Source organism: Panthera uncia, chromosome F1, assembly GCF_023721935.1.
Source record: "Panthera uncia isolate 11264 chromosome F1, Puncia_PCG_1.0, whole genome shotgun sequence".
NCBI classification, from domain to species: Eukaryota; Metazoa; Chordata; class Mammalia; order Carnivora; family Felidae; genus Panthera; species Panthera uncia.
The window spans coordinates 23,118,818-23,135,195 of NC_064813.1; the positions used below are offsets into that span (position 1 = coordinate 23,118,818).

The following is a 16,378-nucleotide window of genomic DNA, read 5'->3' on the forward strand; positions in this document are numbered from 1 at the left end:
TTTAACTAGTATCAACAATAATCACTATAATTTGCATTGGTCTTTATGTTTAACAAAGCACTTTTGCGGGCATTCTTTTGTTCTCACAACATGCTGTTCCTGAATCAGGAACTGAGCTTCTGTTCAACACTTAAAACTCAGAAGGCTGATTCAACAAATTCCTCATCCTCAGAGAATTAAACTCTACTTCTGTTCTACTCTAAAACAAATCACCACAGTGCCAGAAGAATCTGTAAGACCTTGAACGTGCCTGGCTCAGCGCTCATGAGAAAGCTAGCTGGAAAAGGACATCTTCCAAGAAAGATGAAGAGGTAGGATTCTTCCCTCCGATTGCTTCTACACCACAACAAACATAACAAAAGAGTATCATACTATCCAAACCCTCCATTCACAGAAGCTGTTATTCCCTCAGGAAACTCAAAGGTTCCAGTGATGAACCTCTCTACTTATGTAGAAGAACAGAGGCTGATGTCAACATGATAAGCATGAGAGAAGAGGGAGCGAATGGGGTCTCTGAGTTAGAAGCAAGTGAGCTTGGGGGAAGGGTCTTGTGCTAAAGTGACTGTTTCTGAAACGGTACCAGGAAGAGGTTTCTCTTGTCTAAAATCAGATACCCTCAAACCACTCTCCATCCTCACTTTTGGTTTGGGAACCCTCAGCCCTACAGAATTTCCACAAACCAGAAATTCTCTACCTCTGGTCCTGATGTCCCCCCACAACCCACCCATTCTAGCGCCAGCCTGAGCTCCAATCCAACCGACACCTGGAAAGAGGGTGGGGAGGAAGAAGAGGTGCTTCACAGAGCTGGACCCTCTGTCTGGAATATCAGCTTTCCTCTTGTTGGTTTATTTTACCTTCTTCTCAAGAGTGCTAGGAATGTTGAAATGACTTGGGAAATTGGGACAATTCAAAGTCATGGCCTTTTGCATTACTTGGTTTCTAAAAACAATTACTTGACCTTCCATTTGAGGATGAGCACTCACAGATAAACAGTCATTCCTGAGGGCACCCTAGCCCCTTACCGGGAACTGCTTCCGCTGTGGGGCAGGGCCACTTTCCAGTTTTGGCCAGCTGGAAACCACTGCTCCAAAGACAGCTCTCATTGGTTTCTGGAACATTTCCTCTAATCAAAGGTGTCTCCTAATCTCCAGGTTTTTAATTCTGCAGCTGGATGCTCTGACATTTATTGGAAATGTAATGTACCGGAGATATGCATGGGCTCTCACAAGCTCGGCAAGCAGGAGGAGGATGCGGCCACACCTAAAGTTTGATTCCATTCTCCTTTCCTGCTAAGACATATTAGAACATTCTTTTCATATCGTCATTTGATCGTACTCAGGAAGTGGTGACTTAGACAAGCTTGCTTTAAATCAGTCCTCAACTCTATGGATAAAGATGAGGTCAACAGCTCTACCAACTATGACACAGATATTGGATAGAGAAGAATCTTCTCATTTATACAAAGATATCTGGAAATAATCAAAAAGCAATGTAACATGTGAAAATCTAGGAAATACATAACAAAAACAAAAACAAAACACCTCTCATAATCAAAGAATTTATCTCCTAAGGAAGATAGCTTAAGAAGGACAGATGTTATGGAAAATGAGATAATGTTTTAGCAAAAAGTAAGAGGAATCACTTTAAAACTAAAACTGGAATGTCTCTTATTAGTCAAGACATGTACTTTGGAGAAGGAAGGGCCTGAATACTGCCAAGTCTGGAGTAATTTAGCTTTAAATTATTTATATGCAGAATGGTTAACCTACATAAATAAAGCTGGATGATCCCTGAGCTTTCTTCTGCTCTTTTTCTGACAACAAAACTGAGGATACTTAAGATAATGAGAAAATGACATAATCCCACTTATATTACAGATTCCCAGGTAGTTAAAATCGGAGTTTTGTTATTATCATTCCCCTTTTAAAAAATTAATTTCAAATCACACAAATAATGTACTCATATTTTCTTTAAGAAAAACACTAAGTTTAAGGGTAAAAAAAAAATCCCCTTTTACCACCACATACAATTCTTTCTCATCCTTCCTACATAATCCAGCTCCACTGCTACCACTAGCCAGCAATGGCATTTTCTATGCCAGAAACCACGCTAAGAGTTGACAAGCATATCTTACTTAATTTTCACAACTTCCTGCTAAGGTGAGTTCAGTTAGTATTCCCACTTTCCAGAGGAGGAAACTGAGCTTTGGCGTGTGTACATCCCCCATTACTCAGGTACCCACTGTTAATAGTCTGGAACACATCCACCCTGGGTTTTTTATGAATCCCTATACATCTACGAATATTCACTGAAAATGTAGAGTGTTGCTGTTTTGTTTTACTAAAAATCTGAAATGGTATCATACTATACATACGCATTCTACGCTTTGCATGATTTCTCCATGACTGTTCATAAAGCTCTAACTCATTCTTTTCTAATTGCCTTCTAGTATGTACAGCTATCCATTCTCCTACTGACAAGAAGACAGGTTATTTTCAGTTTTTCAATAGAAATCATGCTAGAGTGAACGGTCTTGTGTAAGCTGCCTCACGCACATGGGCAGCTGCTTTGGGTGTATAGCAAGATGTGGAAGTGCTGGGTCAGGAGTGTGCATGTTTACATTTTAACAGATAAGCTACATTGTCCTCCAAGATGTCTGCCACTAGTATGTGAATACAGATTTTCCTCCACCTGTGCCAAAAACTGATGTTATCAGACTTCAAATTTTTGCCAGTCTAAGGAATCATGTTTTAATTTGCATTTCCTCGATTAAAATAAAAGTCATATTAGGCAATACCATCCGGACTGGTTATTAAATGGTAAAGTGAGTTAAAGCAGGGCAATATAAAAATGTATATATATACATTAAGCATATGATTTTATTTTAAAATACACAGATGTTCATTTCCTCTCCCATCTTCTGATGTAGGAACAAGGCTTCTCCTTTATGTAAGGAAGCACAGACAGAGGGTCCACATGTACTTCCTATACTAACCACACCCTCTTAATGCACGTCCAGGATTCTCTGATTTGGTTTCTTAATTGAAGTGAGAATGTAAAGACCTTATGAAATAATGTGAGTGCAGAATTGAATTTAGTTTAACAGCAAGCTTTTTAGTAACGTGACTTCATCAAGACTTTCTAAAGCACTGGCTTTAATTTTCAATGAAACAGCTCTCTTTCACACTTGTGTTTCAGTGGTTGACATATTACTTAACTCAATTACATAATTACAATGACACTCAACCAGTATAAACAGGTTTGGGAACCATCACCCTGGCTCTTGGGAAACACAATGAACTGAGGAGAGCACAAGCACAGAGGTGTTCTAGCCAGTAGCCCATGAGCCAACCGGGTGAGCATGCCGTGGGCTGCAGTCAACATCTTTCAGAGAGGGATTTAGGAGTCTTCTAAGGCAGGGAGTTGGAGAAGAAGAGAGTATCCACTGTACCAATGACGTGGAACATCTTTTCATATGTTTACTGCCCAGTATCTTCTACTGTGAGCTGTCTGTTCATTTCATTTACCTGTTTTTTCTCATGGATTATCTTTTTCTGAATTATTTATAAGTGTTCTTTATAAATCTCAGACATTAATTAATCTTTTGCCTTTAATAGGTCATAAATATTTTCTCCCGGGCTGTTGCCTACCTACCTATTAACTACTTTTTTGTAGTTATTCTGTTTTATGGGAAGTATTCAATTTTGATCTAATGAAATAAACTACTTTTCTTTCTTCTTAGCTGTTGCTTTCTAGGTCTTGTTTAAGAAAACCTCCCTTTGCTGAGAATCTAAACATATTTTTTCTATGTTTCTTCTAATACTGGAGTAATTTTGTTATTACCAAGCTCTAGATGAAGAACTCAAAGTTGAGAAGTTTTAGATGTTTGACCAAAATTATAAAGCTAGAAACAACGAAGCTAGGATCTATAATGATCTGCATCTATATATAATCTTCAAAGGCAAAGCAACAACTTCACATCACCTTCTTGAAGAAGGAATTAAAATCTGAGGGAAGGAAAATGGACGTTGTGGATGTCTAACAATGCTGAAAATTGGGATAGATGGACATCTTCATATTGGGAATACATAAATGGTTGACATAGAAATGACTCATCATCACCCTCAGAAAACCAGCACAATTTCCTCCACCCACAGAAACTGCAGCCAAAGTGCCCGAGAGGGCCACCACTTTGGTTTAGGCTCATTGTCTCTTGATAAGCTGTTATAAACGATCTCCAGCCATGGCTCCCCACACCAATCCATGTTACACCTACAGCTGCTGCATAAACTTTCCTGACTCATAATCTCAGTCTGCCAATCCCTTGCTTCATTCAAATCTTCAAAGGCTCCCAATGATCCACTGAATTAATTTCAGACCTCTCAGCTGGCCATCAAGGCTCCATATAATAGTCCATTTACATTTTGATTGTAATTTCCTGCTGCTGTCCTACTGACACCTTCTCTTCTTCCCTCCCACTCCCCAAACAGGACCACGTGCTTATGAAATACACCTTGCATTTTCAATCTCTGTCACTTCTGCCTGGGGCAGCCTCTGTCATTCTATCCTCAAGACCCACTGCAAGCACCAGCTCTTTTGTGAAGTAGGTCCTGACACCTCAACAGACAAAGTCTCTGCCTCCTTTGATATTGGCAGTACTTTGTATTGTCTTCTCAGAACCAATCTTGCTTGCTTGCTTGGTTGATTTATGTATTTATTTATGTATTTAATCCAGTTTTATTTATAGTCATTTGGTATCTACCTTGTGTACTACCATATAAGGACCTTAAGGCAAGGGTCAGTGGTTTCTTTATTTTGTGCTTTTCTGCAGAGTCTAGTCCATACTAGACTCCATGCCTTGTACCCAGGAGGCAATCAATAAAATATTTGTTGGAAGTGACCTGTTCTCTCAACTTTACTATAAGCTCTTTAAGAACAGTGACTTTAAGTATTGGTATGTCTCTTGATACAAATAAGGGCCTTGTACATAATAGGTGATTAACACATATTTGCTTCAATAACTTCATAGTTCTGGAGCAAGATTTTTCAAAATACATGTAATACTGGCATTAAAGTATTCATTTAGAATCTCTCACCAAGTAACATAAAACAAAAAGGAAAGAAACACTGACCCTAACATTCTTTTCCTTCTATTTTATATGATAATGCCTAACCCTCACTAGATGTTCATCACGTGCCAGGCACTGCACTCCAAGCCTTGACAAAGATCATCTCATGTAGCACCATGAGGCACTGCCTTTGTCTCCACTTGACAGGCAGGAAGGTCAGAGACATGAAGTAACTTGACCCCACAGTGAGCAAGGGACAGAGTTGAGATTTGAACCCAGGCAGTTTCTGCCTCCAGAGCCCATGGTCATCAGTCACCATCATGCCACACTACCTGGACTGAGTTTGCTCAGCCCCTTAATTTTAACACCTTGAGTAAAACAAAACAAAACAAAACTTATAAAAATACTAAAAACAAGAACTTCTTGTCTTTTAGATTACTTTAATGGATGGAGGAATAAAGGATCATTAAACCTATTTCATCCACCTCAATGTAAGCTTCAAATTTAGGAGGCCATTAGTTTTCTCAAATAACATGCATGGTCCATACTCTATGATGTATCCCAAAGGATGGAGTAGGTGACAAGAGAATATACTACCAGTTAACTGAAAAAAAAAAAAAAAAAAAAAAAAAAAAAGCATTTAATTTTGGAAAGCAGTCTAGAAATGTCAGAATCAAAGATAACCATTTATTCCCCATTCTTTCTGCAAGTCTTTACACAACTGAAAGCTCTTCTTGGTGGTCTGGACTCTGACTGGCTGGCAGAAAAGGGGTGGGGGGTTGTCACAGATAGTCTACAAGTAAAAAAAAAAAAGCAGCCAGGAATTTCTCTCTTTTTGAATTTTCATTCAGTCTGCATAGAAAAGCACTCACACCAATTCTGGCCAAGTACTGGAAAAGAATATAGTAGGCACCAAAATGTTGAGAGACTGAAATTAGAGAGAAGGACAAATCTATATTGGCTTTCAATCTGAGGGCACAGTGAGGAAATCACAAGCTGTAAGACAGAAGCCGTTGCTTCCCTTAGGACTTCAGAGATACAAGCACGCTAAGCAGGGATGGACTCTAGTGTTAGATCCAAAGAACAGCCAGACTGGCCACCAGGGTCTCTTTAGCCTCCGGTGGAAACATTAAAGATGAGATTTATAACTCAGCCTGGAATTACGTGAAACAAGGACAGAGTCTGACTTTTAGCAAAATAAAGTAGAAAAATGACCACTGATGCTTCAACTACTAAGGTCTTCTATTTATCTATTCAAAGTTAGAAAAAATTCACGTAAAGTCTGATCAGAGTAACTTCCATGCTTAGTCATAGCTACTGTTTTCTGGATTTAAGTGTTAATGTTAAAATATACCACAGGTGTGATGAATCTCTGTGACTTAAGCAATACCTTAAAATCCAAGTCCCATTTATGAAGAAAAATTTGATTACAGAATATTTTCACTTTTTAAAAATGATCTAAAATATTCAGTTGTTGACAGCTTCAGTATTTCAAGTTGTAGTTCAGATGTTCAGAAAAGAACAGAGGAGAAAGACTGAGCCCATTATGTTCATTAGTGTGTCATGGAAAATGACAGCGTGAAACACCCATACGCAGTGACCAACTCCCTCTGCTGTAGCCAAAATCATAAAAACAAAAACAAAGCACATAATGGAAAAAGGAGCTGAAGTCAAGCAAAACATTATATGACGTTTCCACCGTCTTAAAAATACATCCACTCAAACATGAAAAACATAGCAAATAATTAACCTCCAAATAAAATATAAAAACAATTTTGCTCTAACACAATGGAGTAAATGCATATCCTTAACAGTTTGTTACCTCTTTTAAGAAATCAGATAATATGGCAATTGACTAAATGTTTTTATAGAGATGGAATATTAAGGTGTAATATGTATACGGATTCACATGAAAGAAGGAGGCTCCTAATTTCCTGTTTCAGATCATTACAATTCTCACATTAACTCAAAAGCCCCAATACCTTTAACACTGTGAACATGAAGTGCTGACTATTTTGATAGAGACCTATCTTAAAAGTACATCATTTTCTTCTCAAAGGCAACGTTATGAACAACACTCCATGCCCAGAGTCATGAAGCTTAGCCGTTCATTCTGAATGGGTCAGAGCTAAAGACGTGGAAAAGAAGAAAAAAAATATATTGGTCCTCCCTCCATAAATCTCAATCTGACTTTACGCCTTTTCCTTTAAATTTAAACACTTTAAGACACTACTAATTTTGCAGTATTTCCCCTGGAGTATTCTCCATCAAGATTAAAGAAGGGCTATTCAGAAATGTACAGGATACAGAAGTGATGCTTGCCACTTCCAGGCAAGCTATAAATAGCAATGACATTTTCAAGAAATCTTGTGCCGGCATGTAAGTTACAATTTAAACATGCAGTGCAGATTTTATTACAATGGTGTCACCAAAATTCATTGTTATGTGAGCAATTCGATTCTTACCAAGTTTTCTTGGTTCCTGGCTGCTATTTTCTGCTCCTCTTCTGCCCCATTTTTCATGTATTTGACCTCTTCCACCGGTTTGATCCTATACTCGTCTGAACACCAAAAAAAGAAAAGACATTTTATAACTTTCTCACAATGGTAAAAAAAAAAAAAAAAAAAAAAAAAAGCGTCAGTGAGAAAAGCCCCCAATAGCATAATTTGTTAGAGCCTTTTCCTGCAGCCTTTATTATGTGGTACATTTGAAACAATCTGGAAGACCCTTAACCAGCCTCTTTTTACGAGGTGCTCTCCTCTGCCTACTGGGAAGAGCTCAGCGCCATGAAGGCAGCTAATGAACGTGGCACTGCCTGGTCCTTTCACAGACAACCAATGGCAGCAGAGAAAACAGGTTATTCCGTCTCTAAAGACCATCTGGAATCTGTACATACCAGGGCATACCACGTAAGGGTCTAAAGGAAGATTTTTTTCCCCATGAGAACATCAGTTCAAACTGCCTGTGGCAGCAGTATATTCACACCTTAATTTCTCTTTCGGGAAAACAAAGCATTGTTTAAGACTAAAGAGTTTAAATTGATCAACAAATAGGTACAAACACTAGAGAACTGAGATTTTCCTATTTGTGATCCCTATATTAAACATGGAGCAGTCTGCAATGACTTCATATGCTACACACACGTGCACACAGACACACACACACACACACACACACATACACACACACAACTTTGATCTCTCCATAAAGTCACATGCATATAGAGCTACACTATCCAATGGACCTAATAGGTGTATCACTCAAGGCTGGAGAGGTAGTGGGCCCCTAGGTAAAGGGATCTAGACTTCCCAACAGCCAGGGAGGGAGTACAATAAACCTCAATCTCAATATATATCACAGGACAAACTTTAGACGACATGTAGCTAAAGCTCTCCTCCAGGGCAAGTGGTAATGCCGATGACGTTTTCATCAGATTCCTGTCAACAGGAAATGACTGGGGCACCCTAAGGTCCAAATAGGCGTGACTTTGAGTCAACCCATTTGTCGGAAAAAAAATCACAGAAACTGTGCAAGTGGAAAATTACACCAATCAACAAACTGATGATTGCCTAGCATATGGCAAGGAATAATGTCTCTGATGGTCCACCTGAAAGACAGATGTTTATTTCTAAGAAAGTCTGTATTTCAGTTCATGAAGTTATAATATATTTTCTTATTGCTTATGATCAATTTGATACAATGACTGTCTTCGTATGTAATTTCCTGCCTTATGATTTAAAGTACCATTTTCCATCTAATGTCAGGTTTCCTCATACTACCCCTTCTCACACTACTTCCAAAGATGTTTGCTAAAGTAACATTTTCCCAAGTAATTATACTGTTCAAATGTTTCTCAATATTATCATCCTTATGAAGGTAGTATATTTGCATGTATCTGAATAAAGATTCCATGTTCATGATTAAGCTAATTGTTTTTTCCACCTGACAATTCAAGGTAGTTATTGATTCTGCTTCTTTCTAAAAAAAAAAATGAGAAAGACCAGTGTGAGGTTACAGTAATGAACCTTTCAGGAATACTGAGTCCTAATGGATTATTAACAAGTTAATCAGTGGACTCTGATCCACAATCACCATACAGAAGAATTTCACATTCCAACTTGGTATTAAAAGAAAAAAAATGAAAGTAAATTAACAAAACAGACACATTTAATTAAGGATTACTTACTAATAAGTTAGAAAAGCACTTGGTTAATTACCAAAAAAAAAAAAAAAAGACATTGACAAATTATGCCTCCAATACAATTACACAGAGATAAAAATAAAGGTTAAAAAGTAAAAGTTAGAGATGAGCCTTCTTAACTTCAGTTTGGGATGTTAATATTTATAAACCATGGTTCACTTGGATAAATACTAACAATTTAACAACTAAATTGTGATCCTAAAAAAAATTTTTTTATTTGTTTATTTGTTTATTGAGAGAGAGAAAGAGGGAGGAAGGGGCAGAGCAAGGGGGGAAGAGAGAATCCAAAGTAGGCTTCGTCCTGACATCAGAGAGACTTACGTGGGGCTCGAACTCACCAACCGTAAGATGACGACCTGATCTGAGGTCTGATGCTTAACCAACTGAGCCGCCCAGGCACTCCCTAAATTGTGATCTTAATTGCTTATGGTCTCTAATTATTTATATATAAATTACATACACACACATATTTTTTTAACATAATTTTGGTAGATTTCTATGATTTTGTCTATAGTACCTTAACTCTCAGGTGACACGATGAAGAAAGCACAACATTTGAGGACCTAAGCAGAACCTTCTGAAAGATGGTACTTTGCGCACCACACGGCGAAGCGTCTGTTCTAGAGAAAATCCGCCCTTGCCTTGTTTCCTCCTCTCCATCCACCAAGCCACCACAGCCCACCATCCACAATCTCTGAGCAGTCCAGCAATATTCAGTCTTCATTTGCTTTTTATCCTTCCAAGGAATGCAACTGAATTGAAAGCAGTAGACAAACTATTAATATTTTCCTAATATTTTTCTTCAATGAAATGGGAAAGTCGCTGGCTACATGACTTTCAGAGCAGCATTATCCCCAACATAGGCTTTTTTTTAAACACCAAGGCAGAATCATCACCAATTCAGAAAGAGGATAGGTTTTTAGTGTCTCATTAACAACCACAGCTGGCCAGCCAATGGTGGATACGATTGGATACAAAGAAAGAAAAAACACAGAGCCACGACTACAAAGCCGGACCTATCATTATTACTTACACAACACACTGCATAAAATCCGTTGTGGTATAAAACAAAAAAAGCCAGCGAGACCTTTAGATAAACCACAATTTGTACAAAACAAATACTTAAAAATGATTTGTTAAATTTCTCAAAGGCTGGTGCTGGGAATGAGGATGTCCATCTGGAAACAGACAACTCATCAACAAACGTGTCACACATTTCCATGGCGATGCAGCCGTCAGGAGTGGCACTCGCCAACAAGCCTCTGTGCAGACGAATGGAGTATTTCGGGTTCTGACAGTGCAACAGCCAAACAAAAATCCAGTTTTCCTTTTGTTTAAGGCACAGGGGAATCAATGTGGGATTCTGGGTCCCCTTAATCAAGCCCCACCCTAGAGGCAATTAGCACAGCCACCGGTATAAGCCAGAGAATCCTGGCAGCAAAATAATGTGCCAACTTGATTAAGAGGAGGGACAAGTAGGACCATCTTCCTCTGGCTCCCTCGCACCTGTTCACAATTTTTCTTTTCTTCCTGTTGATCTTGTCAGGTGGCCTATTAAAATGCACGTCAGGAACAGTAGGCTGATGCCCCGTTCGGAACCTGCTCCCCCTTCTCTCTATGTAAACAGTCGCAAGCTGTGCTAGTCAAAACAGATCTGGGGTACAAGCAACGCATTCGTGATATTTTTAGCATTTTATTCCCCAGATTACATCAGAGAGGGGCCGGATTGTTTTCATGGCAGCTCCAACATCAAGAAACACAGTTTTCCACCAAATCTCTGGGCTTCATTTTTGATGTACAGTATATCATATACACATGTATACAATATTACAGTTTTTAGAGCTAGGAAGGGATCAGCTGGCTGGACTTGCTTTAGGCAGTATAGAATCACCCCATTTTCTGGATCCTGTCAATTCTTCCATTATCAACAACTCACTGGTCCTACCACAGTTCTTCCAAGCTTTGCTATAAGGTTACCTTTATAATCAATGGCACTGGCTTTAAAATGAGCCAGTTAGATGGAGATAAGTGCTGGAGGGAGCTTATAATGCCAGAATTATTAAAAAAAAAGTTAAGTTTTCATAAATGGATACATTAGATGGGGAAGGAAGAAAAGCAGAACTCCATATATGCTACTTTCTCTGGTCAGAAGGGTTCTCACAGTTGTTTACTAAAATGGTGAAATCTGCATCTACTTTCATACCTTCTCACCCAGTCTTGTTTTGACCAATGACACATATGTGATAACAAGTTTTTTTTTCCAAGACTGTTCCAATTCCATAAATTCTGTGTGAATGTCCTCATATTAAAGATGTCCAACATCTGGGCATTTTAACTGAATGCTCTGAATTGCCTCTTCATCCCGAATCTGCACGAAGATTCTCTGGTAGACTATTATTAAATGCTTAGGAAAATACGAGAGCTTGGGAAAGGCATTACAAGAAGTATTTACAAACATAAGGCAATGAAAGGGGAAAAACTATCCTACCTTATAGCATATATTTGTTCCCCCTGGGTTCCTCCCATTGAACAGCCTGTCTCCCAAGCTAACTAAATTTGAGCCTTAAAATCCCAGCACAACTTCAAATTCTTGCCTAGGACCTTTATTTCCTTACTTGGTAGGATTTTTCAGGGGACAAGTATTCACCTGGCTAAAAGCTCAGTTAGCTTCTAGAGCTGGAATGCCTAGCCACATGACACCTTTCTGTGTCTTGATTTCTTCATTGGTAAGATGTGAGTATTGCCAGTACCTAATCTCACACAGAGTCACATTAAGTAATACATGTGCCTAGTCCATAGTAAAGACTCAATAAATGTTAGCTGCTGCCTTAGCAAACTCTGGTTCTGCCAGTAATACTATTGCTAATGTACAAAATCCATCAAGGTATAAAAAGAAAAAGCATAATATAAACATCAGCAATTAACCAAAAATTGTGACTTAACTATGTTAACAAATGAGGACAGAGGAATTAAGAAGGGGGCTTATCATCCATAATAAGCCTTACTGGTTTTTTTAGCCATGTGATATATTACTTTAGTCAAAATACCAATTAAAGTACCATATTACTTTAGTTAAAATAATTTTTAAAGAATGACTTTTATGACTGGGAAAAGAAAAGCGATCATAGCGGCGCCTGGGTGGCTCAGTCGGTTAAGCATCCGGCTTCGGCTCAGGTCATGATCTCGCGGGTTGTAAGTTCGAGCCCCATGTGGAGCTCTGTGCTGATAGCTCGGAGCCCGGAGCCTGCTTTGGATTCTGTGTCTCCTCTCTCTCTGCCCCTCCCCTGCTCATGCTCTCTATCTCTCAAGAATAAATAAACTTCAAAAAATTTTTTTCAAAAAAGAAAAGAAAAGCGATCATTATTTAAGTGAAATCAGGGGTACAACAAAATAATGCTCCCTCTATCCTCCTTTATATCCTCACTCAGTGATTGCCTTTGGGACAGCCTCAGCATAGCCTACCTTGAGGGCCAAGATTCCAATTCAGAACAGACAAAATGATTGTTTTAGAGCAAGAGCAGTAGAGGCAGCTCTAAAAAATACCCTTTTCTGGGAGGACAAAGAAGAGGACTCTCTAAAACTACAAGCCAAAGATGGATAGATGGGTCAACCGCTTTAGGAAAATGTGGGTTCTCACTCTGGGGGGCTCTAGCTCATCAGCTGTTCCCGCTTCTATCCGTTTTTCATTCAACAAACAGCAATTAACATGTGCTGTGTGCTAAGCCCTGGTCTTTCTTCGGGGGTCACCAGATGCAGTCCACTACGTAGACTACGTGCCTGCACATAGTCTCTGGCACACACAAGGTATTTAATAAAACTTTCTCTAAAAAGAGAGAAGAAAAACAGAGAGCTGACTTTAGTTCATAAATGAATAAATGTTTCCCCTAATCAGTGAGTGCTTTTAGTCCTGTTTGTCTCAGGGGTCCATCTTTTTTTTCTCCCCCTGCTAGATTCTCCAAGGAAGGAAAAGGATCTCTAAATGGGAAAAAAAAATCCTATTCTTTGCATTTTTTTGCACACAAATGCAATGGGTGTGAAACTGCTCTTTCGAGTCTACCTCTGGTCTATGGATGTACTCCATATGGCATTCTTAGCTGAGCTCTGAGGCACACCTCAGACGTGGTGCAGGTTTAGTTCCACACCACTATAATAAAGCGAATATTGCAATAAAGGGAGTCAAATACATGCTCTGGTTTCCCTCTACATTTGGGATTACATTTACATATACTGCAGTCTATTAAGTCTGCAATAGCATTATGCCTAAAATATCTGTGTACATATCTTAATTTAAAAATACTTTACCTGTAACATTTTCTGCTAGGCCCATGGAGTACAGTGGATATCAAATTGTTTTGGTATCAGAAATAATTAAGGAATAATAATTTTAGATCATTTTCAAAAACAGCAACCCATGTATTTCCTACAATTTGACATCTAGGACCCTAACGTAAAGAAACTGGAACCCAAAGATTACAGGTGAAGTCCGTATTCAGTTGGAGACCAAAGAAGCTGAAAGAACTGTGGACTGACAGTGACAAATGTGGACTGAGCCAAAGTTCTTTTCAAAAGGGCTATTTTGAAGATTATGATTCTGACTTTGAAGGCACAATGGTGATTGGCGGTGGAAGAAACCACATGTAAAATTCCTTCAATAAAAATGTATTAACTTAAAAAAACAAGAAATAGAAATAAAAGTACTTTATTGCTAAAAAATGCTAACCATCATGTGAGCTTTTAGCAAGTTGTAATCTTTACTAGTGGAGGGTCTTGCCTTGATGTTGACGTTGGCTGACTGATCAGGGTGGTGGCTGTTGAACATTGGGGTGTCTGCAGCAGTTTCTTAAAATAAGACAGCAATGAAGACTGTCACGTCAACGGAATTTTTCTTTCATGAACAATTTCTCTGTAGCATGTTTGATGGCATTTTACCCACAGGAGAACTTCTTTCAAAACTGGACTCAATCCTCTCCAACCATCTTTTGTTGCCATTTCAACAATCTCCAAAGCATCTTCACCAGGAGTAGATTCCATCTCAAGAAACCACTTTCTTTTGCTTATCCCTCAGATGCAGTGCTTCATCAGTTCAAATTTGATCATGAGATTGTAGTAATTCAGTCCCAGCTTCAGGCTCCACTTCTAATTCTCATTCTCTTGCTATTTCTACCAAATCTGCAGTTACTTCCTCCACTGAAGTCTTGAAGCCCTCCAAGCCATCCATGAGGGTTGGAATCACTTCTTCCAAACTCCTGTTCATGCTGATATTTGGACCTCTTCCCGTGAATCACAAATGTTCTCGGTGGCATGCAGAATGGGGAATCTTTTCCAGAAGGCTTTCAACTTACTTTTTCCAGATCCATCAGAAAAGCCACCTATGGTAGCTATTGTGCTACAAAATGTATTTCTTAAATAATAAGACTTCAAAGTCAAAATTATTCCTGGTCCACAGGCTCTAGAGCGGATACTGGTATTAGCTGGTGTAAAAACAACATTAATCTCATTTTATGTCTCCATTAGAGCTCCTGGGTGAGCAGGTATATTGCTAATGAGTGGTAATATTGTGGGGAAAAAATATTGAGCAGATCTCAACAATGGGCTTAAAATATTCAGTAAACCACACTGTAAACAGATGTGCTGTCATCCAAGATTTGCTGTTCCACTTCCAGAGCATGGGCCAAGTATATTTAGCATAATTCTTAAGAGCTGAGGGTTTTCAGAATGGGAAATGGGCACTGGCTTCCACCTCAAGCCACCAGCTGCATGGGCCCCTAACAAGAGAGCCAGCCTGTCCTTTGAAGCTTTGAAGCCAGGCACTGACTTCTCTCTAGCTATGAAAGTTCTAGATGGCATCTATAAAGTTTTTGTAGGCATCTCGAAGGCTGTCACATCCATGCTGGAAATCTGTGGTTTAGTGCAGCCACCTTCCTGGATTATCCAGCTAGACCTTCTGGAGAACTCGCTGTAGCTTCTACATCAGCACCCGTGGCTTCATCTTGCACTTTGTTACAGAGATGGCTTCTTTCCTTAAACCTCATGAACTAGCTTCCACTAGCTTCCAACTTTTCTTCCGTAGCTTCCTCACCTCTCAGCTTTCACAGAATTGAAGAGAATTAGGGCCTTGCCCTGGATCCGGTTTTGGCTTAATGGAAGGTTGTGGCTGGTTTGATCCTCTATGCAAACCACTAAAACCTCCTCCATATGGGCAACTGGTCTACTTCACTTTCCTATCATTTGTGTGTTCACTGAGGTAGCACTTATAATTTACTTTAAGAACTTCTCCTTTGCACTCCCAACATGGCTATTCGGTACAAGTGGCCTAGCTTTTGTGCTTTCCTCCCTAAACTTCAACATTTCTAGCTTTTGATTTACAGTGAGAGACGTGTGACTCTTCCTTCCACCTGAACACTTAGAGGCCACTGTTGGGATATCCACTGCCCTAATTTCAATATTGTGTCTCAGAGGCTCGGGAGGCCTGAGGAGAGGGAAGGAGATGGGCGAACGGCCAATGAAGCAGTCAGGACACACACAACATTTATCAATTAAGTCACCATCATATATGGGTGTGGCCTGGGGTGCCCCAAACAGTCACAATAGTAACATCAAAGATAACTGATCACAGGTCATCATACAAGTATAATAATAATAAAAGGTTTGAAATATTGTGAGAATGACCAAAATGTGACACTGAGACACAAAGTGAGCAAATGCTGTCAGAAAAATGGCTCTGACAGACTTGTTCAATACAGGGTTGCCACAAACCTATTTGTAAAAAAAAAAGCAGTATCTGCAAAGTGCAATAAAAAAAGCACAATAAAACAAAGTATGCCTGTATATCACTGGACTATGCTTTTGAACTGATCTCACCTTTCCTATCATCCTCCTCTTAAAATACATTTTGTGATTCTTATTTTTACAGGAATAGGTCAGTGCCTGATAAGCTAGACTGAACAGGATTTTGTTACGGAGACATTAAAGAACAGAGAATAGTGAGAGCTTTGACAACTTCAGCATATCTAACCCTGGTTCACCTTCTACACTGTCATCTGGAAATCTTGCACTGACTACGTCTGAGAACCTGCTATGTGCTGGGGTCTGTGATAAGCAAAAAGGG

At 39.1% G+C, this 16,378-nt stretch overlaps 1 protein-coding gene across 1 annotated transcript in view; it reads right to left on the reverse strand.

Annotated features, from left to right (window-relative positions):
* CF1H1orf21 (chromosome F1 C1orf21 homolog) overlaps positions 1–16,378 on the reverse strand; it is a 228,316-nt gene that overhangs the window by 100,601 nt on the left and 111,337 nt on the right. Inside the window, exon 3 of the mRNA XM_049634093.1 lies at positions 7,535–7,629. Within this exon, the coding sequence (XP_049490050.1) occupies positions 7,535–7,629 (95 nt within the window). The remainder of the gene's footprint in view (positions 1–7,534; positions 7,630–16,378) is intronic.